The 24458-nt window shown below is 57.8% G+C and overlaps 1 protein-coding gene across 11 annotated transcripts in view; it reads right to left on the minus strand.

Moving 5' to 3' along the window:
* The window catches only part of PRDM16 (PR/SET domain 16), a 347520-nt gene that overhangs the window by 175900 nt on the left and 147162 nt on the right, over positions 1 to 24458 (minus strand). For all 11 annotated transcript variants that reach the window (XM_070604854.1, XM_070604818.1, XM_070604796.1 and 8 more), the window contains one exon: positions 904 to 954. In XM_070604854.1, the coding sequence (XP_070460955.1) occupies positions 904 to 954 (51 nt within the window). The remainder of the gene's footprint in view (positions 1 to 903; positions 955 to 24458) is intronic.

The raw sequence follows: 24458 nt of genomic DNA on the forward strand, positions 1-24458 counted from the left end.
CTCTGCTTTGCCCAGGGACTTTGAAGCAAAGATGCTAAGGGAGAGAACACTAAATCTCCTGGGAAACCCCAAATGCTAGATGGGCTACCATGTGTGAGTGTCTGTGTGCTTGTGTGTGTTGGTGTGTGTATCGTGTGTTTGTATGTGTGTGTCTGTGTATGCACGTGTCAATTCTGGGATGACCAGAACTCGATGGAAGCTGAGCTCCAGCTGACGAACGGCTTGCAGGTTTTGGAGATCTGGATGGGATCTGACCCCTTCCACCGGCAGCCTAGCCTGCAGCGTGCACACGCAGCTGTGCGCCCACCTGTGCGCCTGTGCTTTCCTCTGGGGATGTACGTTTTTTGCGGCCTCGTTGGCTCTCTGGATCTTTTAACGGCAGCGTTTCTCAGCCAGCCATCATCCATCACAGCGGCCGAGTGGCCGATGATGCCCACCGGACACCCCCTCTCTCGCCCGATGGTTCGCTTATTTAACACTGTGCCCACCGAGCCCTCTTTGAGGCTGAGGACAGCAAAAGGCTTTGTTGAATCTGCAGCCAATCGTGTTTCTTTTCCCCTCCATATTCTTTTCATGTGAGTACCCAGTGAAGATAGTTAAATAAACACAGCCCGCGTTTATTTAATTTCATGCATCTGCGTGGCCTGAGGCCTTCCCTCAGGTACAGGGCTCTCCTCATTCTCGGGAATTAGAACAGTTCAGTGAAGTGACCCCCTACCTGCTTACAGAATGAAAATAAGCATCCGTCCTAATTACGTCGAGATCACGGTTCTGTGCACGAGCCTAGGGCCACAGACGACACATCACTCATGGAAAGACGCCGGCCCGCCATGACCGCCTATATGCGCATTAGCACAGGAACCCATGGGGACGCGCAAGAAGGCGCAGAACCAGCTGGCCTACCTTTTGGATGCAGCCCTCCTGTGTCGACACTTCCGCATCAGTCAGCATTTGCTGCAAAACAATTCGAAAGGGGTTGTTAGTTTCTGATCAAACACCGTTCTCAAGCTACAGGGGCTATAAATCGTGGGGCACACTAGGTGTTCCTGAAACAGTAAGGGTGAGACCTCCTGGCTTCTCCAGGGGCAAGAAAGCTCTCTGCTGAGAACGGGGTCCTTTATCCCGAAAGTGTCTCCCGGTTTGTTGAGAACGGTAAGGAACCCCCGGGATGTCACCTCCTTGGAAAGGCAGCTGGGTCCTTACAGGGACAGGGCCAATCTGTGTGGCTCACCCTGGTCCTTTAGGAACTGGGCACAGACCCCTGCAGAGGGGTCCCAAGGCCAGCACATATTATTAGGAACAGTTCAATGGGGCACGAGGACATGCTGAAATGTGGAACCGACTCTCCCGTTTCCTCTGAGTTCTACCAGCAGCCAGGCACTGTATCCAGGAGGATGCCGGTATGTGGGCAGCCCAGGCCGGGTGAGCAGGAGGAGGTGCCGTCTGGCCCAATGGGGCTTGCACTCTAGCTGGGGAGGCAGAGCTCAGAGGAGCAACCAGATTCGTCCTGGGACTTGGTCAAGCCATGCCCCAAGGAGAGCCGCTGTGGAGGAGGCAAGAGCAGAGGGCAGAGGGCAGAGGTCGGCAGAGGTCAGCAGGGCCTGACTGCTACTAGAGGCCTCGGAAAGGGGATCTGATGCCATCTCTCTCCTGCCTGTTTGGCAGATCAGAGGGGCAGCATCTTAGCTTGCTCTTTGTCCCGGACTCCTGGGAGTGGGATGTTTCTCCATGACTTTTGGTGGAAGCTTCTCAGAGGGAATCAGGCTAAGGCAGAAAAGCAGTGGTGCCCACTGTCACAGACGCACCCTGGGCTGGCCCTGGACGACCCCTCCTCCAGCAGTGGGCTGTGGGCAGTGCCGGGCACTCCTGCCCTTCCCTCTGCCGGTGGACACAGGCTTGGGACAATGAGGAGAGAAAGTGCCAGCCATTCCGCGTCTTTCTTCTGCCTGACGGTTTCGACTTAGAGCTGTCCCCAGCCCAGTGCTGGGGAGCTTAGCGTTTTGCCTGGCCGGCGTCTCCTCTGAAAAACCACCAGGTTCCCTTCCCGAGAGGGGCAGCATCTCAGTGACAGGCCCCAGGACGCTTTCTAAGCTAAGCAAACTGACAAATTAGCTGTATAAATGGGATTTTCCCTTCTGGGTCACAAGAGCCGCACAGAGTCACATGTATAAATTGGAATGTCATTTCCATAAGAATAGAGACCAAGATTGAAACTAATATTTGAAAAAAAATGAGAAATGGTGTTAAATTCAGGCATTTTTATTTCCCCTTCCCTTAAAATTACTATTGCCCTATCAAATTACAAGCGTGGGGCCCAGAGTGCCCGCAATGCCCATGCAGGCCAGGCGAGAGGACCAGGATGCCACGTTCCAAAACGCTCACGAAACTGCCCGGGCTCAGCTGTAATAACAGTAAGTCGTATTTTTAAATGTTGAGAATTCTAACCAATTGGGGATTTTATATTTCTCTTTTCTGAAATTGTGGTTTGGAAAGCGGCTATAAGTGGAAAAAAAGACTGAGACAGAAAAAGGTGAACACCCCAACGGAGACCCTGGGAAGGTCCCCCCCAGGAGAATCAGCAAGAGACCAGGTCACCGAATGCTCTGTCCCCACTGGGCCTGGGGCTGGGCAGGCCCTGGGGAGAGCAGCCTCAGATGCTGGGGGCTGAGCTCGGCCAGCGGGCAGGCCTTAACTGCCCTCCTGTCTGTCTGCTTTTCACCCCCGAATCCAGAGCCAAGACGGCCGGCCAGAGGCTTGGTCAATGCTGAGAGAGAGAGCGAGGCTGACCGCCTGGATCTCAGAAAAGTCTGCGGCTTCAGGAAAGGGCTGTGCTCACCAATCCCCAAACCAGAGAGGCCATCCCGGGGCCGCCTCCCGGAGCCCTGGAGGAAAGAGTCGGACTGCGGTCCTGCTGCAGGGCACCCAGGCCCACCCTGGACGCGGTCACCCACAGAGACTGAGACCACCGTGAGCATCGTGCAGAAGTGGGGGCTCCATGCTCGGGTCACGGGGCCCCTGAGCCGGGCAGAGCTCTGGCCTCCTCACCCTGCCCCTTGTGGGGGCGGGGGGGGTCTCGAACCAGGAGAAGAACATAATTTTTCTACGGAGCGCAGCCTCCAGGGCACAGGATGAAACCATGAGCGGGGCACCCCTGTCCGGAGTGACCTCCCTTCTTGGGAGCTCCGCTTGAGCCCAGAGCCTGTCCCTGTGACTCAGGCGCAGACGCGGAGCTAAACCAGGAGGCGGCCACCTGGGGCCTGGTGGTGCCTGCGCCTCACATTCCCCTTTCACCCCACTGAGTTAGTCGAAGGAGCCCCTACCCTACGGAACCGCCATGGAGGAAGCCTGGGCCCCTCAACCAGGCCGGAGGCCACTCTGGTCCCCTGCCGCTGCTGGGGTCCCTTCTAGGGAAGAGGCTGCAGGGGCCTCCTGTACGGACACCCGGTCACCTTGCAAAGCCCCAGAGGGCATGTGAACGTGTCAAGGGTACATGTGACTCTTTTTGAGGCACAGTTTACAGCCTGGCCTTCTCCAGCTGCAGCCAGGCCTGGCGATCACATTCCCACGTGGGCCTTGCACTTAGTGACTGGGAACACCAGCATTGGTTCCCGCCGCCCTGTGAAACCGCCTTTAGAAGAGGAGAGAGGTTCGGGGCTGTGACCTGCCCGCGGCACCCAAGGCGGTGCCGGAGGCCAAGTGCTGAGCTGTCTCGGGTGGAATGCCTCCTGGTTTGGCTCCAGCCCCCGGCCCCAGTCCAGGGCAGAGGCCCAGGTCTGGTGAAAGGGTGCCCCCATCCCATGGTGGCCCTGGGGTTCCCCGAGAGTAAGGGGATGGCTGGGTGTGCTCCCCGCAGTTCGTGCTGTCACCGAGCCTCCTCCAGCATTGGAAGTGTCTGTGCACTGTGTGGTGAGTCAAAGGCTGGGGCTGAAACCAGAACCAAGCCTTCCCGGCCCTGCCTGCCTTGGGAGCACATCATTGAAGGAGACACTGTTGTCTCTCTGGCGTCCCCAGAGAAGTCAGTGCCGCCTGCACAGGCGCCGGCGTTGATGGGACCGCGCCTCGCAGGCCCAGGGGCTAGAGCCTGCACACCCTCGCCACTCACGCCCCCATCCTGGAGCCAGGGAGTGCTGGGTGTTGCCTGGGAGTGGGCCTTTGCTGGCCTCTGGTTGGACACTGGCAGGCGGGCCCCTCCTCTTCCCGGAGGAGGAGAAGGTGCGTTGCCAGGGCTTCAAGCTCTCTCCGTCCCAGTGTGCAGATCACGGAGCACTTGGCAAGAGCAGCGAAGTCCCCCCATCACTTTGAGGAAGGGCCAGCCAGGGGAGACCCCTCAGCCCTGCATCCCTACCTCCGGAGCCCTCCGGTCTCCAACACACTCCATGCTGGGCCCCAGGGTGCAGCCGCCCACCCTCTGCCTGCTGGCCCCTCTGTTGGAGTGCACACCACTCCCGCTGCGTTTTGGTCAGCTCTGTCTTCACTTCGGTTTTTGGTGGCCCTGACCTTCCTTTCTCCCCGCTCCCCATGACCCCTTCATGGAGAGGGGGCAGCTGTGATAACCAAGCAGGTTCTGAAGTTTGCAAGGCACATCACATACACCTTGGCTGTAAGCTCTGGGGAGTGTCCCCAGGGAATATGGCTGATGGTTATTTCCTTGGGGGGTCGGGGTTCCCTCAGGCCAGTGGTGGGCTTGAGGTCAGCCAGAAAGCGCAGGAGTGGGTTTATTCTCCTCTGAAGATCCGGAGGCCGTCCTGGAAACATGTCTCACAGCCCTAGGGAGTTAATGCTGCTGCTGGACTGAAGCTAAGCCGCGCCTGCGGGACGTGGAGAGTGTCCTGGGACAGGAGGCCCAGCCTTGGGAGAGAGGCAGCTGGAGGCCTGCCTGCTCTGGGCTCCAGACAGCACACGGCTGCCTCTCTCTCTGAGGACGGCACAGGCCCTGACCCCGAGGTGGGGAACCCGCGGTGGCCCTTTCTGCAGCCTGGTTCCTACAGGCTCCCTGACCTGCATCTGAGGCACCACGTGGACCACTCCTAATTCATCCAGAAACCCTTGGTCAAAACCAGCATGAGAGACTTTCCAAGGAGAGCTGGCCAGCACCCCCGTGCGTGGTCCAGGATCGGTCACTCAACCACACTGGGAAGATGGGGCACAGAGTGAGCACCACACCCCCTTTTTCCCAGATCTTTGCTGTCCCTTAACACAGCTGGCTGCTGTCCAGGCCCGACTGTGTCTCACAGGCCTAGGGCTGAGGGTGGCAAGAACCACCTTCGTGAGAGGCTGACAGTGGGCAAATGGGATGAAGCATCCCAGGAAATCCATTGGTGTCACCACTTCAGGCCCCTGTTTCTATCAGGGAGAGTCCGGCGAGATCAGTGCCCGGTGATGGCTCCTGGGAGCCTGTGGTCAGATGGGGACACACAGACGGACCTTTAAACCACACCGTCCTTAACAGGTCAAGATGCTACACACAACACACCAAGCCAGAGACGCCAGATGGAAGGAGTGCATCCGTGCAGGGCGGGGCTGGGGGCAGGGTCTCCTCTGCTCCCTGGAGCCTGGTCCTCCCCTCCCGTCATGTCATGCGCAGGGTGTGGGTGCCCTGAAGCCTGGCTGTAGGACCACACGGGGCCAGGACAAGCCCCACCCAGTCACATGATGCAGAGAGAGGTGGGGGCATTAAGCCCAACCTGAGTGGTGCCCCCCCAGAGGAAGCCATTGCCGATGACCTTGAAGAAAGGAGGGCCCTCCTACAGAGGGAGGTCTGAGTCGGTTCCAGAACTGCCCTGTTCCGGCAGCTTCTCTGGCCTGCCCCAGTTTCACAGCCTGTCTTGGCAGGAATGCACGTCATTACCTCTGCTGGTCACCCACCGCTGACCTCGGTGAACACCCGCCGGACGCAGCCCCTCTGGAGCCTCCCCCCCGGCCCTCTCCCCTGCCAAGGCAGCCGCTTTGCTGAACAACCTCTTTATTTTGCTGGTGAGCCCTGAGCACACGCGTCGCTGGCTGGTCGGCTGTTGGCAGTGGCTGTCGCTGCTCTCAGCCCCATCTCTGCACCCGGCAAAAGTATTAGGTGTGTTTTGATTAAGCATTTTAGCCAGAAAAGCGAGGTTTGCCCTCTGGCGTTTCCCTTCTCTTGCGGGTATCAGTGCCAGCACTGAGCTAAGTGGGGTTGGTCAAAACATCTTTTTTGACTCTTAAAATAAATACCCTCTGTTCTCCAAAAAGTCAGCGCAGAGCAGACGCACGCGCAGACATCTCGTAGCTCACAGCTCCGGAGCTCTGGCATGTCCCCCGAGGGGGGCTAAGCTTTCTGGTCGGTGTCACAAATGGATCTCAGAAGGTTTCTCTCCCTTCAAAATAATCTGTTATTAAAGTATCTGAAAACACACCAACAGGAGGAAACCCTGACGGAGCCCCAGCCACACGGCTTCCAAAGCCAGGGAGATGTGAGTGAAGCCCCGCCAGTCTGGCCTGCCGCCCAAGAGGTCACCAAACGCTCTCGTTCACTGACCTCTTGTTCTTGGCCTTTGAGCTCAGACCTCTCTCTCTGACCTGTTTCTCTCTTGTCCATTGCTGAAGTCGCTTGTTTGTGCCCAAAGACGTGAGTCTGGGTCTAGAAGTGGCTAAAAACTGATTCCAAGAGGCCTCCCCTCGAAGCAGCAGCCATGGGCAGGCTCTGGGCTGCCTGCACAGCTCACTGCGTGGGGTGGCCACAGGGAAGCACTGGGGCTCACATTGTCCCAGCTCTGAGCCTCACTCTGCTGCCCTCGGGGAGACTGAGGGCCCCAGGGGCTCGGAGTCCTGCTGGGGACACAGTCTAGCAGGGGGGTCAGGACGTGGCTCTGTGGTCAGCTGCTGCGGACTCACAGGGCCTGCCCTCTTAGCAGTGATTTAAGCCGTGCCCTCGCAATGGGCCCGACGAGCTGACCATCGGCGCTCACAGGACAGCCAAGTTCCACGCTCCTCTCTTCCTCGGCAAGGAGGCCACCGCCTCCCTGGTGCTTCCTGCTTTCTGGGAAGTCGGACTTTTTCAAGAACATTCTCATCCTTAATTTCCTGTCCGAATCGCAGTCCTAACATGGCTGCCACCTCCCTTGGTGTAAATGCTGCATCGACGTCGTGACAGCAGCCACAGCCGGGTGGTGGCGGGATGGCGACGGCAGCGGGCAGTCTCTCTGGGAGCCCGAGGTGTGGGGGCCTGTCCCAGGAGCCTCGAAGGTGCTTCTCACAGCAATCCCGGCCGGGTGGGAGCTGTTACTACCCTGCCTTGGCTTTTACAGACAGGAAATGGGGGGTTGGAGCACAGGGCAAAGGACAGATAGCCTGGAAGTGTTAGAGTCTGCGCTCCGACTGGCCCGGATCCCGGGCTTCTGCTCTGGAGGAGCAGCCGGCCCTTGGGCCTTGCATCTGGCGGAAAGAAGCCACACACCGACCCTTCCGACGAGACTCGCACCTGAACCCCGGCCAGGTCCCCTCACCCCCAGCAGGCCCTCCCCTCTGCCAGGCCAGCGGCCGTGCAAGCTGGAGCCGAGCTGGGTCGTGTCCCATTGGCAGCTGCGACAGGAACCGTGGCGGGCGGTCAGTCACTGGCCGACCCGCTCTGGCTCCCACAGCAGAGGCTCCAGGGGTGTTGACACAAGCTCTTGAGCTCCCAACTGGGAGCGGGGTGATATTTATTTATTTTTTGCATTAAAAAAAAATCAGCTTGGCCATGTTTGAGCTGCAGAAATGATTTTTTTGAAAGGCGCCTTGGACACCGTTTTTAGCTTTTATGCCTAAACAGATACTTCTCAGTTCTTTCAAGTGAGATCTGCCCAATGAATGGAGCCTCTCTCTTTACTCCTAAGAAAAATATTTACACAGTCAAGTACGGCACGAAAAAGGACCCAGGCTCCTTCAGAGAGCCCATCCCCGAAATGCATATAGATCTCCAGGCGGCTGTTTACATTCCCAGCTGAGGTTCCTGCGCCTCCCCCCGCCCAAAGGCATTTCCCCAGCCTCCCACTTGGGAGCCTGAAGTCAGGGGTTTGTCCCAGGACCCCTTACTGAGAGCCCACAGCAGTGTCCCACCTGCCTGAAGGACAGCAGGGTCCTCCTTGCAAACCCTTTTTGTGGCCAACAAGAAAACCTGGGCTCCTCTGCCTCTAGGCCCTGCACAGGGAGCCAGGCCCTGGACCCACCCCGGCCCGCTTTCCCCAGGGGTATCCCCGCTGAGACCTCGGCTGGGCACAGGGGCGTTCTCGCTTGACCTCTCTGGAGTGTGGTGGGACCTTCTGCTTCGCTCTGGCTGCAAGAGCTAACGATGGGGCGGACACTGTTTTCCTGGCCAGCACGGCTTTGCACAGACCCAGAACCTCTGGGCACGGTTTGCCTGATGTCAGACGTGCCGAGAACACTCTGTTCGCTGGCAGCTCTCCGTCCATGGGCACGCGCCCCTCTACTGGGTACCCTGCCCTGCCTGCGGGCACTCTGGTGCCTGCATCTTCCTTTCTGCAGGACCAATGACTGATAGAATGAATGAATCCCCGTCCCTGGGTCCTCTCTCCAGGTTAGATGGTCTAGTCCCCTCTAGTCCCCCCGAGGTCACCTGAGGGCAGAGGGACAACATCCTTCAGACCCTCATTTCGTAAGCAGCCAGTGAGCACCTTTTGTCTACACTGCCCCATGAAAAGTGACTTGGAGACATTTAAAAAGTCTCAAAACAGCATGGATTCCAGTATGAGCTACCTTGGGGCAGCGGCAATGGGTCAAACCCATCTGCTCCTTCAACAGGACGGACATGAAGACCCTGGAAGGTGCCCCCAGACTGCTGCGGAGGAGTCCTGAGTGAGGGGCTGGCGGGCACAAGGCCTTCAGGAGTGGGAATTCTGAAGCAGGAGGTGGCAGGTGGAGGTGGGCAGAGGAGGGGAGGGGGCCATGGTGGGGGGGGGGGGCGCCACAGGCACAGGCGGGGCGGGGGCAAAAGAGGACGCCCAGAAGATGGAAGAGGCAGCCAGGTTTGGAAAGGCCTTGGGGCTGTGCGGGGGCGTCCTTGAGTGCGAGTGGGGTTTCGATTTGCCTCTGAGGGTGAATGTGGACACTGATGCTGGCAAGACAGACAGACAGGTACAGGGCGGAGAGAAGGAGAGGAAGGGGTCTGCAGGGTGGGGCAGGGGAGAGCGGCCTCGTAGGCCCTGGCCCCTAAGTGGTCGTAGTCCTCCATGGAGCACGTGCGCATCTTCCCTGTTCAGCTGCCTGGTGGGGTGCCACGGTGGCCTCCAGGGGCCAGAGACCAGCCCACTGGGCCCCCAGTTCCCCAGCATCAGCTGGTACCTGTTGGAGGCTGACCAAATGGACAACGGTGAGATAGAGGAGGACAGAGGGTCAGGTGGGCCAGGCGCCATGGTGGGTGCTTGGCTCACACTAACACATAAAAACCAGAACAAGCCTCCAAGAAATGGCTGCCGGCACCAAACCTTACAGATAAGGAAGAGGCTCAGAGAGGCAGAGGAACCTTCCCACATGTGCACAGCTGGTGAGGGTGGACACAGGAGTCAAGCCAAAGCTGTTGGCCCTGCAAGAGCAAGATGAGCACGCCCGTGGGGCAGGGCCTGGTCGGTGGGCAGGACAGTGGAACCCCTTTCTCGATGAAGACTGCAGGCAGCACCGGTGTGGACCAGGCTGGCCTCTGATCCTAGGTTCCCGGGCATCCAACAGAGCATGGTTCCCACTACAACTGTGTATCTTCCTGATAAAGCTCCCGGAGAAATACAGGCCATGCCACCAGCCGGGAGCTCCCCAGGTCCTTCCAACTCGCAAGCCACCTTGTTAACCGCTCAGCTCCTTAGCAGAGCGATCTCACGCAGATGCTCCCCGATCAGACAGCAAGTCTGTGGCCCTGGACCCAGAGTCACGAGGCCCCACGGTGGGTGGGGGGGTGTCCTGCCTCTCACTCCTGCCAGCTCCTGGCCTGTGCGGCAGCCCTCCTAGGCCCCTCCAGCACCTCCCCCAGGCTCCCAGGGCTGTGTTGCAGGAGACAAGCAGGCACAGTGGTGGCCCCCTCGGCCTGCCCCAGCCATGACCTTGTTTTGTCCCCTGAGTTTCATGCCATGGGGACGTGGGCAGTGCCGTCGGGGGGCAGGGCTCGAGCTGACCTCGGGGGAGATTTGCAAGGATTCCTGCTCTCTCTGGCCCGCCCCCCCAAAGCTACCCTTTTCCGGAGAGGACAGAGTGCAGGGGGCCCCCAGCTCAGGACATCCCAAGCCTCTGGAGCGCTCGAGCCATTGCACCCAAGGCTTTGCCTCCTCCGCCAGGGCAAAGACGGGCTCCTCCACACACTGGGCAGCTCTGGACCGCGGAGCCCACCCTGCAGATGCTGCTCAGCTCCTTCTGTCACATCCTTCCGAATGGGGCGGCCTGGGTGACCCAGCCCAGAGACCCCTGGAGCAGGTCAGACCTCCAGGTCCTACTGGCCTTGGCAGGAGCTCTTTCGCAGAGCTGCTACCTGGGGGCTGTGTCGGCTGAGCCCCTGGGCATGGAGAGAACATGCTGATGGCCCAAGCAGGCGCAGGAGCTCTGGCGAGGGCACTGACCAGGAGGGGCTGGCAGGAGAAGTCCGACACGTCCACATCCCGCCAGCAGCTGAGGCGCAGGCTCCCGAACCCCTTCTCAGCCAGGCGGTGAGCAGAGGGCCGAGCCCAGGACGGTCCCCACAGGCCCTTGTCCCAAGGGAGATGGTGTCCAGCATCGCACCGGGCCCTGGTGGACAGCTTCCTCCTCCTGCTTCCGGAAGATTGATGTCCCCAGAGGAAGTGCTCGTAAATCATAAGAGGCGGGTGACGTGTGGCACTTCCAATCAATGACTCATGACAAGCCATAACTTTCAGTGCTAGAAAGGGAAGCACTGGTGCGTCCAGGGGCCTTGCAGCCGCGGCTCCAGGAACTGGACACGCGTGCCCCGGAAACGGGGAGAAAGTTCTGCAGAGCCGTTTGTTCCTGGAACTGGTGCCAGAGCTTCCTTCTGAGGGTTTGGGTTCGAGAGGAGAAGAGCACAGAGCTAGAAGGAGCCGTGGGGCCTTGGGAGGCCCCCGATGCTGCAGAAGGCGCCCCAGGGGGCGGGGCTGCTCTGGCTCAGTCGCCCGGGGGGCCCACCCCGAGGAAACTCACAGTCTCCATGCTGCAGACTTGGTGTCGAAAGTTGGTGATTCTAGTGACACTCTGGGGTGGCCTCACCCGTCGTCCCCCCGCCCTGTCCTTTATTCTCCGTGAACGTCACTGCTGCACGTGGACAGGAACATGCCTATTTCAGAGCTCTCCTAGCCTTTCTGGCCAGTCTGCCCTCTGCTACTGGACCGGACGCCTCCTGAGGCCAAGAGCTGGGCCCGAGGCACCATTGTGGCTCCTCCAGGCTGGACACAGAGCTGTAGACCCCAGACGGCATTGACCGAATAATAAATGGTGAGTAAATGAGTGAATAAAGATCCCTGCTCCAAGTGTTCACTGAGCGGCTGTCCTGGCCACACTCACCGGGAGCCCACCCTGTTTTGGGGAGGAGATGGCTGAGGTCAGAGTGGGGCTGGGTTGTCCAGGCTGAGGGTGGCCCGGCCCTGCACCCAAGACAATTCTCGGGCCACCCTGGAGACGTGCTTGGGGCTCTCCCTGTAGTGCGTGGGGGCAGGCACCTTGCCTTGCTGGGCTGGAGGTCGGGGCAACTGGCTGGAGATCAGACACCAAGGTCCGAAGGGCACAGGGCCCGGCTCCCTTGGGGTCATGTGGCCTAGAGGAGAACAGCTTAGGGAGCCCAGGCCAGATTTGAACTGCTCCAGGGTGAAGGCCGTCTCTCCTGACCCCTGACACCGGAAGGCCAGGCCCTCTGTGTGTGTCCTGCACCAGCGCCCAGGATGCAGGGGGACCAGCATCCGCATTGCCTGGAACTGTCTGGGTTGGATCACTGACAGCCCCCCATCCCAGGAGCCCCTCAGTTTGGTCACCCTGCTTGGGAGGCACCAAGGCCCCCTGGGAGGTGGGGATGCACTAAGGGATGAGATCCCCGAAGAGAAAATCGACACAGCAGCCACACACACGCCTGGGTTCCAAGTTCCTGGGTCACTCCCAAAGTCCAGCGCCTCCGGGACCCTGGCATACATTAACTGCAGACACTAGAAGCCCACCAGCTTAATGAGAGCGCTTGCAAAAGCTTCAAAGAGCCGAGGGCTCCAGGCTCTGCCAAGACAGATAAAGGCGGGCCTGCCAGGTACGTGTCCCCCTTCTCCAGCAGCCTCTCAGAGACCCGGGAGAGGACGGTCCTAACATAACCTCACTGGATTTTCTGGAGTGTTCTTTCACGTCCCGAAAGCCCAAGGTCCCTGCACAGCCCCAGGACGTCGTTCATCCGACACGGAGCTCTGCCGATCGCAAACCAGAGGTTCCAACTCACATTCAAAAAACATGTTGGGACCACTGCGGGCCGTCCCACCTTCTCTGTCCCCTACACAGACCTCTGCCCGCACCTCCACGACAGCCACCCGGAGCCACGGCCTCCGAGACCTGGCTGCCGCCCCGGGTAGACTGTGCGCCTCGGCGCCTCCCGAGGGGGAAATACATCACGGGGTCAACTGTCGGCTCGGGGCACACATTCGTCTTTTACTCTCAACCCTTTCTAGTTCCAGAAATAACCTAGATATTGACAGGATCATATTAATGCACTTCAACGCGACTCTGTTATTGATAACTTGTTGGTTACGATGATCCTTAATAATCATAAGTGAATAAGAAGGGGTCATAGATCTCCCGGCCATGGCTCCTCTGACACACTCGAGTTTGAGTCATGAGACCCGAGGTCCAGGGGGATGCAACTGGGCGATGCTCAAACGCAACCCCCCTCAGGGTGTCCCCCAGGATTCGGGGTCTTCTTGGGCCGTAAGTTCCCACCCCACTTATTGGGGTTTGGAGTCACCTTTAATTACCTAAAGATGGGAAAGTCAGAGGTCATCTCCCCACGTTTCTAAGCAGAGTTGAATTTTAATCCCCTTTAAGAACACAGGCAGTGCCTTCCCGGGACAGGGAGACGATGCAACAAGAAGCAGCAGCCCCTAGTTGTCACCGCCGCCTCGGGGCAGTGACCTAGGGGACACAAGGCCTTTCCCTGATCAAATTCTGGCCTCATCTAATCCTCACTCTTTAATTATTCCACTTACTCCTTCACTCGGCAAATATTTGTGGACTCTCTCACTTTTGGGTTTTGCAAACTTGCAAGCCAGTGAAGCCAGAAGTACAACTGTTTCCATTCCAGGTCGTAATAAAATAGCAATGATACTACTAATAGCTAACACGCCAGCTCTGCGAAAGGCGTCAGTGTGTTCTTATTTAATGCTCACAATGATCCTCTAGTAATCCCCATTTGCCCCTGGGGATACTGAGCTCAGAGAGGTTGAGTAATTTGTCCAATGTCACACAGCTGGGAAGTGGCAGAGCTGGAGTTCCAATCAGGCTGTGCCCTGAGCCATTCGCTTCTGTGGCCTCTGCAGAACTGGTTCCATTTGGAGAAATGGTGGGGGGGTGGTGGCGGGGGGGAGGGAGAGATGACGAAAAGGAGCTGTGCCTTCTCTCCCACAGGAATGTTTCCAATCTGTGGGGAGGAGACAGCGCGGCAGAGCCCAGAGTGCCTGGCTTTTGGTCACAGCTGCCGTGCTAACTCGAGACCACCGTGCGTGGGGGCGGCGGGAGGCAGAGAGCCGCCAAACAAGACCGCACACTTTCCTAATGGGACCCAATTACAGCGACAGCTGTGTGGAGGAATTCCGCGCTGATCCGCTGTGAAGAATGGGCAGCCTCTGGAATCCGCCGCATCCATGCAACTGCCGCTGCAGCCGGGAGCCCCCGGCCCAGTTGGCTCTTTGGGAGTCAGGCTGAACCAGCAAGGCTTGGCCGGCCCACCCACCCCCACTCTGCCTCGGATTCCCAGCAAATCCCGCGGGGCCCCTTCTGCATCTCCTGCGCAGGGTCAGGCCCACCGACGGCGCTTCGGAGGCAATGCTGGAGGACTTCCCAGACTCGATCAGCACACGCTATGCCTGCCAGCCCTGGGGACGCCTTTAGGGGCTTCCTGGCTAACTTCCTTCAGGAGCCTTGGCCGAGCGGGCGAGGCCGCAGGAACAGCACAAAGAACCTGGACTCAGCTGGCTCTTCCCCTCTGAGCCCCGCAGCGCATCTCGGTGCCGTGTGCTAACCGGACAGCTCGGGCTCCCTCGTCTGTGAAATGGGTGCAAACGCATCCGAAGGGCCCCACAGCCGTCCACGGCAGCCCCAGCCATGAAAAGAGCAGAGAGGGCCCAGCCAACTCTCTTTTATTCCACAACAAGAACACAAGTGATACTGCCGCTAAAGATGCCACTACCCATATCTGAGGCTGTCCAGGCGCCCAGAGCAAAATCCTCTTGTAGGCGGTAAGCCGCAACAATGGTGCCTGAAGGCCGGCAACAGAGACCCAGCCCCACTGGGCCGCCCTGGTCTCTGGGGGTCCGCCAGCCAAACCCAGCCTGGGGCCTGTTTTGGTGTGGCCTTCGAGCTAAGACGGCTGTTACATTTTTAAAGGGTCATAAAAATAAAGACTATGACACAGAGACCGCATGTGGCACAAAAAGCCTGAAGTAGGTCCTATCTGGCTCTTTACAGAAGAAGCGTGTGGACCTCTGGCCCAAAGCAGACACAGTTTCTGGAGGATGGAGGCGGGAGGCCTCCGTGTCCTCGGGCAGCCGGTGCAGCTGCAAGCCGCAGATGCAGGTGGAGGCTTCCTGCACATCCCACAGGCGTGGGAGGCTCAGGTGGGCAGGGCTGGCTCCTTGTCCCAGGCTGGCTTTGCCCGCACTGCCAGCCAACACACAGCAGCTAAAGCAGAACCCCAAACAGAAGAAATGCCGCAAGGTTGTCACTTCAAATGCTGCAGGTCTGCAGCCACAGTATGGTGGCCTCCAGGCAGGTGGGAGAGCATCCACAGCCGCAGGCAGAGTTCCCAGGAACACCTGATCCCACCACAGCTGCAGCCACGCCCAGCCGGCCCCGCAGGAGCACATTCCCAGCTGTAGCCTCCCGCCGGGAAAAGGCGGTGTGAAATTGGAAGCAGTTTGAAACCACTCTGTGCGTTTTCCTCCCTTTTTTTTTCCTGTTTGTTTTCCAACAAGAAGAGCTTAAAATTGTCACGAAAGAAATCTCGAAACGCCTGTTTGAATTTCTACCTCAAGCCGCTCGACTTCCAGGGATGTTTGGCCTCCCCTGAGGGGAGGGGTCCCTGCCAGGGGAGCGCCCTGCTCCCGAGCTTCTGCCCCAGGGGCGCTGCGGAATGCCATAGACTCCCCTACGCCAGCCCGGGGGGGCGGGAGGGGGCTCATCCTGGAGGTGAGGGTCGGGGGCGAGTCCTCGTCCACAGATGCCTCAGTCAGTCCTCGTGACGCTGGGGATCTGGAATGCCGTTCCAACAGGCGCCTTCGCCACTGCCTTTTGGAGAGCCCCCGGCACGTCAGGAATGGATCGGGAAGTCGGCAGCGGAGGCGGCTGTGTCTTGAAGCCCTCAGCTGGAGAGCTGGGTGCCCGAAGCTGTGCCCCAGCGAACTCACTCTATGACGATGACTGGGGGATTCCCGACAGCTGCTGGAGACACGCATGGCCCGCCCTGAGCCATGGCGACACCATCAGAAGTGCACAGAATGTGAACACCAGCAAGACACAGATGCCAGAAGCATCTGCTTATTGTCCTGCCGTCTGCCCAGGGCGAGATTCTATCCGGAGACACCTTTCCTCACTGTCTCCCCACCGGCCGGCGCATCTCGGCTCTAAGGGGAGTGACTGCCCACCTCCTGCCCGTGTTCTGAGGCCCGAGGTCGGCATCCCACTGCTCTCCTCAGGGCCTCAGGGAAAGTGCACACACCTGCTAGCTCCTTGCTCTTTGTAGTCCTGAAATCAAAGCACGAGCCTCTTCAGTGCGTTCCTGGCTCTCCTGCGACGGCCAGAAATAAGAAGGGGCAGCTGGACGGAGCCTCCAAGCTCAGAGACCCTGGAGTCAGCTGGATGGGAGGACACTCTGATTAGCGGGAGACCCGCCGCATGGAAGCCCTGACGGTGGGGTGGGAGGTGGCACTCCGATGCTGGTCGGCCCTGTGGCATGCCTGTCAGTTTAACACGACAAGGTCACCATCTGTCTTCGGGATGGACTCAGAGAAATGATCCCCATTAGTGCAGGAGAAAGGGTGGGACACAGAGTGAATGTGCCTCCCCAGGGCCAGCGGCGAGACACGGGGAGGCCCCCAGGGCACATGCACGCTGCAGGCATCTCTGTGCTGGGCCTGCAGGGCCTCCCCTGGCTCCTGAGCGGGTCTTTGGGCCATCAGCTCTTCCAGGGGAACTTGTCCACACAGCCCATGCATGGGCAAAAACAGCCTCGGGAAAACACTGACCGTGGTTTCAGAAATATTCTTGGACATAGCTGGATTTTTTAAAGCTCTATTCTTGGAGCTGGGAGATTTTGTTCAGCAGCATAATTTATTTGCTCTTTCCAAAGATCGAGAAGAGAGCTGAGGTCGCCAGGCTGAGCCACACGAGGGTCTGTGAAAGCGCGGCCTGGAGGGGTGGGGGTGGCCCAGCGTGTCCTGTACCCAGAAAGAGAGCCGGAGAGGAGGGAGAGAGAGAGGGGAGGAGGGAGAGAGAGACCCCAACATTGCAGGGGCCCTGGAGAGCTGGGATAAGCGAGAGAGCAGGGTCTAAGAAGCAGAAATCCGTGGGACTGTGCGGCCGAGGGGCAGGCTCCTGGGCAAGGACACTCTGAGTGCATGAAGGACGAGATTCACGCCTGGACGTCTGGGGGCCTCCACTTGGCCTGTGGCTGTACTGCCCAGCCAGCTTCCACTCCTGAGCACTTGGGACAGACAGTGGGAACAGACCCCATTCCGGCTGACATTTTGCCCATCCTGGACTCCCCTCTTGGCCGGGGCGGCCGCAGAAATGGACAGTGACTCAGGGAGGAGCTGAAAGCGCTTTCTCCTATGGCCTCCATTTTGGTCGTTCTGTCTGGTCTAATGTCTGGTCCAACAAGCAGATTCCTCTCCGTGGGGGCTGCCCGGGTTGGCAGAGTCACTGTGTGGATTAAAGCAGAACACCTGGGGGTCATTTTTCCCCTTCTGACTCCAAGATGAGGCCTTTTGTTTACGAAAGCAAACATATTCCCGTGTCACCATTGGTTTACTTCCCTTCCCCAGAAGGGCTGTGCTCCCCCAGGCTGCGCCCCGGGAGGGGGCGAGGACGTGGTGGGATCCCCCCTCCGACTCTCTTTCGAAGGAGATCCTGTGGACTGAATCCGAGCTGCCAGCTGTCAGGGGCAGCCTCGTGGCTGGCGGTGCTTTTCCGTCTTGGTTTCCCTAACGGAAAAAGGTTGATTTGGATAAAACGATAAAACTGGGGAGGCAGAAGGAGGCCACATCTCAAAACAGAGCAGTGGACGAGGAATAAACTTGACCGCCGGGGCCGGTGCGGGGGCCTGTGAGTGCTGCAGCAGGGAGGGACCCCGCCCCCAGGCCCACCGAGGACCTGTCTGCACGCAGCTCTGCTCAGGGAGCAAGGCCCGCTCCCGACACAGCCCCCGGGAGGAGCTCTCAGGGCCGGCCAGGGAATTCGGTCCTTGTGCTTCACCCGGCCAGGTCCTGGATCTGGGCCCTAGGTTCCAGGGTCCCATTTTGGGCCCAAAGGTCCTGATTTTCTTTTGGCACCAGCCGACAGAGTGAGCAGCAGACCCCCGGCCACGGTCGCGTCCCCGAGCCCTCAGCTGTCACAATTCTGCCGCCCTGCGCGCCTCCGCTCAGCAGCTCATGCCTGAGAGACACCACAATCTTTTTACCCAATTTTCCAGCTGAGTTGACTGAGGCCTGTGAGGGTCAAGGAGCTTGCCCGGGGTCACTGAGTAAAACAGCTAAGCCTCTGGCCTCAGGACAAGGATGCGGGACTCCGGTTCCTGTTCCTAATCGCTTAACCAAAGGCTCTTTCATAAATAATAGAAATAACAGGGCTTCATTTTTCTTTAGAGGATGAACTCCCCAAACAGCCACCAAGGCTGTGGGCCGCGTGTGCTGCCAACCCTGGCGGGCGGGAAGGGACGCAGCCGCGGGGAGATGGGCGGCAGCACCGCTGGCTCCCGCGAAGGCGTTAATTTGTAACAGACCGCCAAGGACCTGGAAGGAGAGTCCGATGGCGGGTGCGTGCGACAGCGGCTGATTATTCATCGCTGACAGTTATTAGCCTGTTATGAAAAGTACGAATTGCCCCTTTCATACCACATGCCTATCTTTAAAGCGCTTTATTAACTAACATTAACCAATCCAATTAGCAAAAGACACTGTATTTGTGTAATTAGTAATCTGAGGCTTTGTTCTGTCTTGGTCTTAAAGAGAAAAGGCATCGCATGCTGATTAGCATAACACTGTACAATTAAGAGAAGTGGTTGAGGATCAGCTGGGAACACTCTCGACCCCTGGGGTCCCATCGGGGTGCCCGGCCCCATGCCGATGTGCAGGGGCTGATGTTTGTGGCCTTCAAGCCCATCCAGTTTCTTCCTCTTGCATCCAAGCCCCTTCTCCGCCGTTGGCATGGCTTTCAAGATCAGGAAGGGGAAATATCTGTTTTTATTATAAATTTTGAGGCCGGGCGGTAAGAAACCTTGTTATTAAACGCTCTGAGCCCAATTCTGCAGAAAATCTCAAAATCCAACTTTGAGTATTGATTGCAAGTTTCATTTTCTAATCAGATGCCAAGAGGAACATTGCAGGGAAGACGTCGCGGGGCGGGCCTTGGCCAGGCAGCGTCTCTGTTTACGTCTCTGAGCGAGCAGTTGGGTTTCAGAGACACGGAGACGGCCGAGATGGGGCCAGATGTTCTAGATAAGAGCTTCGGGCCGCAGGTCTCGTGGGTGAGCAGCACTCTGGACTGAAGAACCGGACTACGATCCCGCCCGAATGATCAGGCCGCGGGAGGCTCACCAAGAGAGCCTGAGGTGGAAACACCGCAGGGCAGAGTGCCGGGGCCCTTCTGCGCTCCCCATGGATGCCCCAGATTTTATTAGTTTGTGGAACGGCAGAGCAAGCTCTGTGAATCCGAGCGACTTCAAAGGCACTCCTCGGTCAGCAGACAGGACTGGCTCTTGTTTCATTTGTATTCATTTCATTCATTAGGAGTCCCAGCAAACTCATCACCAGGGGCTCCCTGACATACCCACCTGCTGGCCACCCCCTAGTTCTGGACAGGAAGGAAGCTGTCCTCCACCTTCCTTCCTGGTCCCTGAGCCACCCGAAGACGGGAGCTGATGTTTCACCAAAGTGTCCCTGAACCGGCCTGCCTGCCGGGCGCTGCCCACACTCCCCGGCCACGCCCGGCCCTGGAAGTGGCCACTGCAGTGACTCGGGCTGCCTGCCACCCTCACCGCCTTCAATTTGTTCCCACAGAAGGGAGAAGATCACCCTCAGCGCCCGGCGCCGGGATTGGGGGCGACGGCGGTGTCTGTACTGCGCCCACATGTCTGGGTCCCAGCGGCTCCTCCTCCGGGGCTCTGTCCTGGTGAGCCCACACTTCTGAGGGCGGAGCTGGGTTTTCCGCTCGTGACCCAGATATTGGGGCGGCAGGCAGACTCCCCAGATTTCATCCCTATGGTGGGTTTAGACGGAGCCTTTGCTCAACTCCTGCAAGTAGGGTTCTCATTGGTTTTCTCTCCCATTCCACATGAAAATAAAGTGACAATTCTTTAAGTCTCCAAACTTCATCTCTTTGCTGATATTCCTTGCTTTTATTGCCTTCTGCGTGCTGGCTTGAGTGCACATGCACATATTCAGACACACACACACACACTCACACACACACACACACACTCACACTCACAGCCACACGCAGGACGACCTGTCCGCCGCAGGCAGAGGGGTGAGTGCACCGGGAGCTCACGGAGGGCAGGGCAGACGAGGAGACCTGGGTGCAAACACTTCAGAAAGCTCTTCAAAATATTTGGGTTTGTCAAAATCCCAAACCGCCGCTCGCCAGGCACTTTTCCCGCTAGTGTTTGAGCCCGCGGGTATTTTAAAGGAAATGAAATCCGTGTGTTTCTGATTTATTTATACTTAACTCATCAAAATGCTGTTTTAAAGAGCTATTTTGTGTCCAAAATGCCCTTTATGCCTTTTTTCCCTTCCAAACTAAAAGCCATATTTTGCCAAGTGTATATGACCTTAAACGCTAACATTTTCAAGGCTCTTTTGAAAACCAAGTTCACGAAGTGCGAACAGACTAGAACGGAGCTGACGGTGCCCCCAGCCCCAGGAGAAACCCCAATGCTGGCGGCCCCACCGGCCTTTTGCTCCGACCCGAGTAGGGTGTCCACTCGCCCCCCAACAACTGGAGCCCCTGAGACGCTGTGTCTGATGGGAATGGGCAGATTTTCTGGAGACGAGAATCCCCACAGCTGAGATTTCACAGTCTCTCCCAGAGCTCTTGCTGGAGAGGCTCGGGTCACCTCAGGGTGAGGCCCCCGCCTGCCCGAAGGAAGAGGGGGTCTTCTGGGGAGGGGCAGTGGGGCCCCCTACTCATCCTGTGGAGCCCGAGGTGTCTTTCATCACACCCATTGGCCCAAATCCTCTGCCCCCCTGTCCCCTTGGGACTGTGTAATGCAGGTGGCCAGGTGAGCACACGCAGACCCAGCATCAATTTAAGCCGATGCAGACCAGGTAAAGGCTTTCTCTCCACCAAGAGAGGAAAGAGGGGGCCGCAGCACGTGTGGGGTGGGAGAAGGACCGAGTCCTGCTCGCAGGCTGAGGCATGCAGGAACGGCAGGCTACGGCTCCAGAGGGATGAACGAAGGCAGAATTGGTGACACTGTCGTCTGACCTATAACAAGGGGACTCTGGTGCGCTTTGGGGTGCCCTATTTATTTCTGGCCGATTTCATGCAATGGAGTTCAATTATGAATTTGATTGCTTTTTGTGCATGATATAAAACCCTTTATCCTCACAGCATTTAATTGTGTTCCCTGGCAGATTTGGTATTCATCACGGCCCTGCTGTCCCCAGCCCCAAAGATAAACCATCCGAGGGGCAATAAATGTCCACTCTGATTATTGATGCTTCCCGGGAAATTGATTATCTATTTGAGGGGCAGCGCCGGCTGACGGATCGTTGCCTTTTTCCTGACACCAGAGCTTCTCTGAGAGACAAATCTCTTGATCGGAGCAATGGATTTTCTATTGTACTTAAAATCTTCAGAAGTGACACCCGTTTATCTTAATATTTGAGAGAGGAGGAAAGGCCACCGACGGAGCTGGGAAGCTGGCATTCGCTTTCATCCGTTCACAGGATTTGAAGTTGAGAACAACGAGCTGAGAAACCGAGCCGGGAGGCTGAGCGGGCTCCCCAATCAGGTTATTCCTCATTCTGGTTGCAGGTCTGTCGTCCCGTCGCCACAGCTGAGTGCACGGGGTGCTGGTGCCGGGTGATGCTGTGCGCCAGGTCTGTGATTTACTGAGAAATTTGCTCCCCAGGTCGTGATTATTGGTATACAGTCCGAATATTCAGATTTATGGGTATTTCCCTGCAACCACGAGAGGGAAAGCAGGCTTTGGATGAGTTTAATTTGACCTAAAGAAAAAAAAAACCCAAGAATTTTATCCTGGATTTAATACCGCATATTTTGACGGACAAAAAGGTCTTTCTCCCTTTTGTCACCATTGAAAAAAAATGAGTGTGGACAGGAGGAGAGTGCGGTGTGCGCACACCTGTTTCTGGGTGCCACCCTATGGGGCTGGAGTAGGAGCCGAGACAAAGGATGAACTTCGGCTCATCAGGGTCGCGTCTATTAGTCAAAAGATAACAGGCGTTATAAACTCCAGAAACGTTTGCTCGCCATGAAAATCGATAGTGACTCCATAATCAGCACTGTGATTAGCTGTACCCTGGTGACAATTAGCCCAGGCTGTGTCCGTGTGATAATTCTCAAACAGTAGAAAGAGGCCTTTATTTTGGTGGCGGCAGAAGCAGCAAGGGTCTTGGCCTCATCCGGGCATTCTGCAGACATGGGGCACCTGTGGGCAGGTGGTCTCATGGCAGATGGCCTAGGTACGTACTCACTTCTGGGAGTTCCTGGACTTGTGGCTTCAATGGTCGATTGAATGCCCCTCAAGCGAGTCTTGGCCCGTCCGAAGAGCCGCCAGCCCCAGGCCATGATGGCCAGGCGGGCAGGCTGTGCACTTTCTCTAGGCCCCTTTGGATGCAAAATGCCCCAACTTCAGAGTTTGGAAACAATCAGCTGGAGAATCGCAGGTGGACGCAGGAAAGGCGCAGAGCTGGTGAAGCCACAGTGCTGAGGGCAAAAGCTTTGGTTTTTGTTCTCGGTCCTGGCTTTGCAAAGTGCCTACACCGGGCCCACCACCAGTCAGTGATGCGGGCCTGGGCCCGGGCTTCAGTGTTTGTGGAATCTCCTGGGTGATCCTGGAGCTCAGCCAGGGCGGGGAGCAGGCCCTGCCCTGGGGGGCAGCTGGGGAGTGAGGCCTGCTTCTCAGGGCTCTGGAACGTGCCAGCACCATCCACAGGCAGGACCCAGAAGGTTCCAGCACCTGAAGCCCACTAAGAAAAGAGGGACAGCTCACGATGGCTGAGAGCCCACCACCTCACGGCAGAGCAAGGAGAGGGCACTTCCCCCCGGAAAAAGAGAACCCCAGCGCTTGGGCCTGCACAGAGCCTCGGTGAATGCATCGCATGGCCTGGGCCTCCCCAGCAGGGGCTGGCCAGCTGGCGGCACCTCACCCCCGGGCACTCAGACAGGTTGCCATTAGCTCTTCCACCTGGGCCATTCGCTCTGTAGGGGGATGGGCCAGACGGGCCTGAGCTCAAGGTCACGGCACCTGCCGCTGAGGCCGGGCCCTGGGGATGCATCTGTGAGAGCCCTTCCTTCCCCTCCCACGGCACCAGCATCAGGTCCGAGGGCGTCTGTCTGGAGCAGCAGGGCCTCTGGGGTCTGGGGAACAGAAGAGTGATGGCCTCATGAGGGTGCCTGGACCACATTCCACCCTTTCAGGCCTTCCCGGCAGAGATTTCTCCACATCGGGCGGCCTCCAAGAGGGGCTCCTGGGTTCCAGGCCTCTGAATGAGGGAAGAGTGAATTCTCCAGGAGGGAATTATGAAAGCACACAGTTATGTGCGTGACTTGTGTGCATGTCGGTGCATGCATGTATTTTGTGTGTATGTGTGCACATGCATATGCGTCCATGCTGGCGTGCACAAATGTGTGCACACAAATATGCATGCATGTGTGCACCATGTGTCTCTGTGCGTGCATGTGAGTGCATGCATGTGTTTTGTGTGGACACAATGTGTCCGTGCTGGTGCACCTGCATGTGTGCATGTGTGTGTGTGTGTACACATGTACGTGTGTCCCATGGTGCTCAGGCTGTGGATAGCTCAGGGCCGGGCGGGGAGAAGCTGGGAGGAGAAGAGGCCGAATGCAAAACGCTCATCCAGCTCCTGTTTCTGGGAACAGTGCCGTGTGCATTGTACATCTGAGGCCAGACTTTTCCATGATTGATGGCTCGGGCAGTAACTCTATTTTTCCTGAAGAAAATACAGTGCTCATAGACTGGGTCCACTCAGGACAAAGGGTCCTCACAATACAGGCTCAGACATTCTTCCCTTATTTGCACAAAGACAACGCATCCAGGCAGCTCTTCACATCTTGCAAAAAAAGTCCCACATACATTATCTGGTTTGATGGTCTCCCTTATATCATGAGGCAGAGGCTCCGAGAGGTTAAGTGATTTGTCTGATGTCACACAGCAGTAGACTGTGCACCAGTATCTGGAGGGTCCAAGTCCAGGCCTCTGTTTTCTTAGTCTAGAGGCTATTTCCTTAAAGATCAGAGTGAGACAGAGGCAGTGGGGCCCTGCTGGAACATTCTCCAACATCTTCTATGCCAGAGCTGCACATCGCGGGTCTAAAGCAGACATCAGCAGTGGCCAGCTGGAATTCCAGGGCCCCTGCCTGAGCCATCATAGGTCTCGAGGGTCCTGGCACTGAAGGTTGAGTGGCTGACCAAATGCTGGCATTGCTGGGGTCATGGTGGCCATCCCAGGACTGTGTCAGGCTGAGCTAGCCATCCCTTCCTGCCCAGGCATCCTGTCTCTCAGGGGTCACGGCAAGGACCTTCTCTCTCAGAGTGGAATGTCGGCCTTGGATGAGGGAGCAGGCTGCCTCCGTGCCTGCAGACTGCTCTCGTCCTCGCATCCCCGTTTGCCCGGCAGCTGCAGAACTGCGTCCGCTGCCAGCATCACAGCACGTCCCCTGGGCCCAGACATCCAGGGGCTGCCAAGGAACTGAGCAGCCTCCCCACCTGGCACCGACAGGAACTGCTTCTGAGCCTGGGCCCTTCTAGGTCATTCCAAAGGTCACTGACTCCTTGCCTTTCAGGAAGAAGAGAAC

Source organism: Equus przewalskii, chromosome 2 (genome assembly GCF_037783145.1).
Source record: "Equus przewalskii isolate Varuska chromosome 2, EquPr2, whole genome shotgun sequence".
Classification (NCBI taxonomy): domain Eukaryota; kingdom Metazoa; phylum Chordata; class Mammalia; order Perissodactyla; family Equidae; genus Equus; species Equus przewalskii.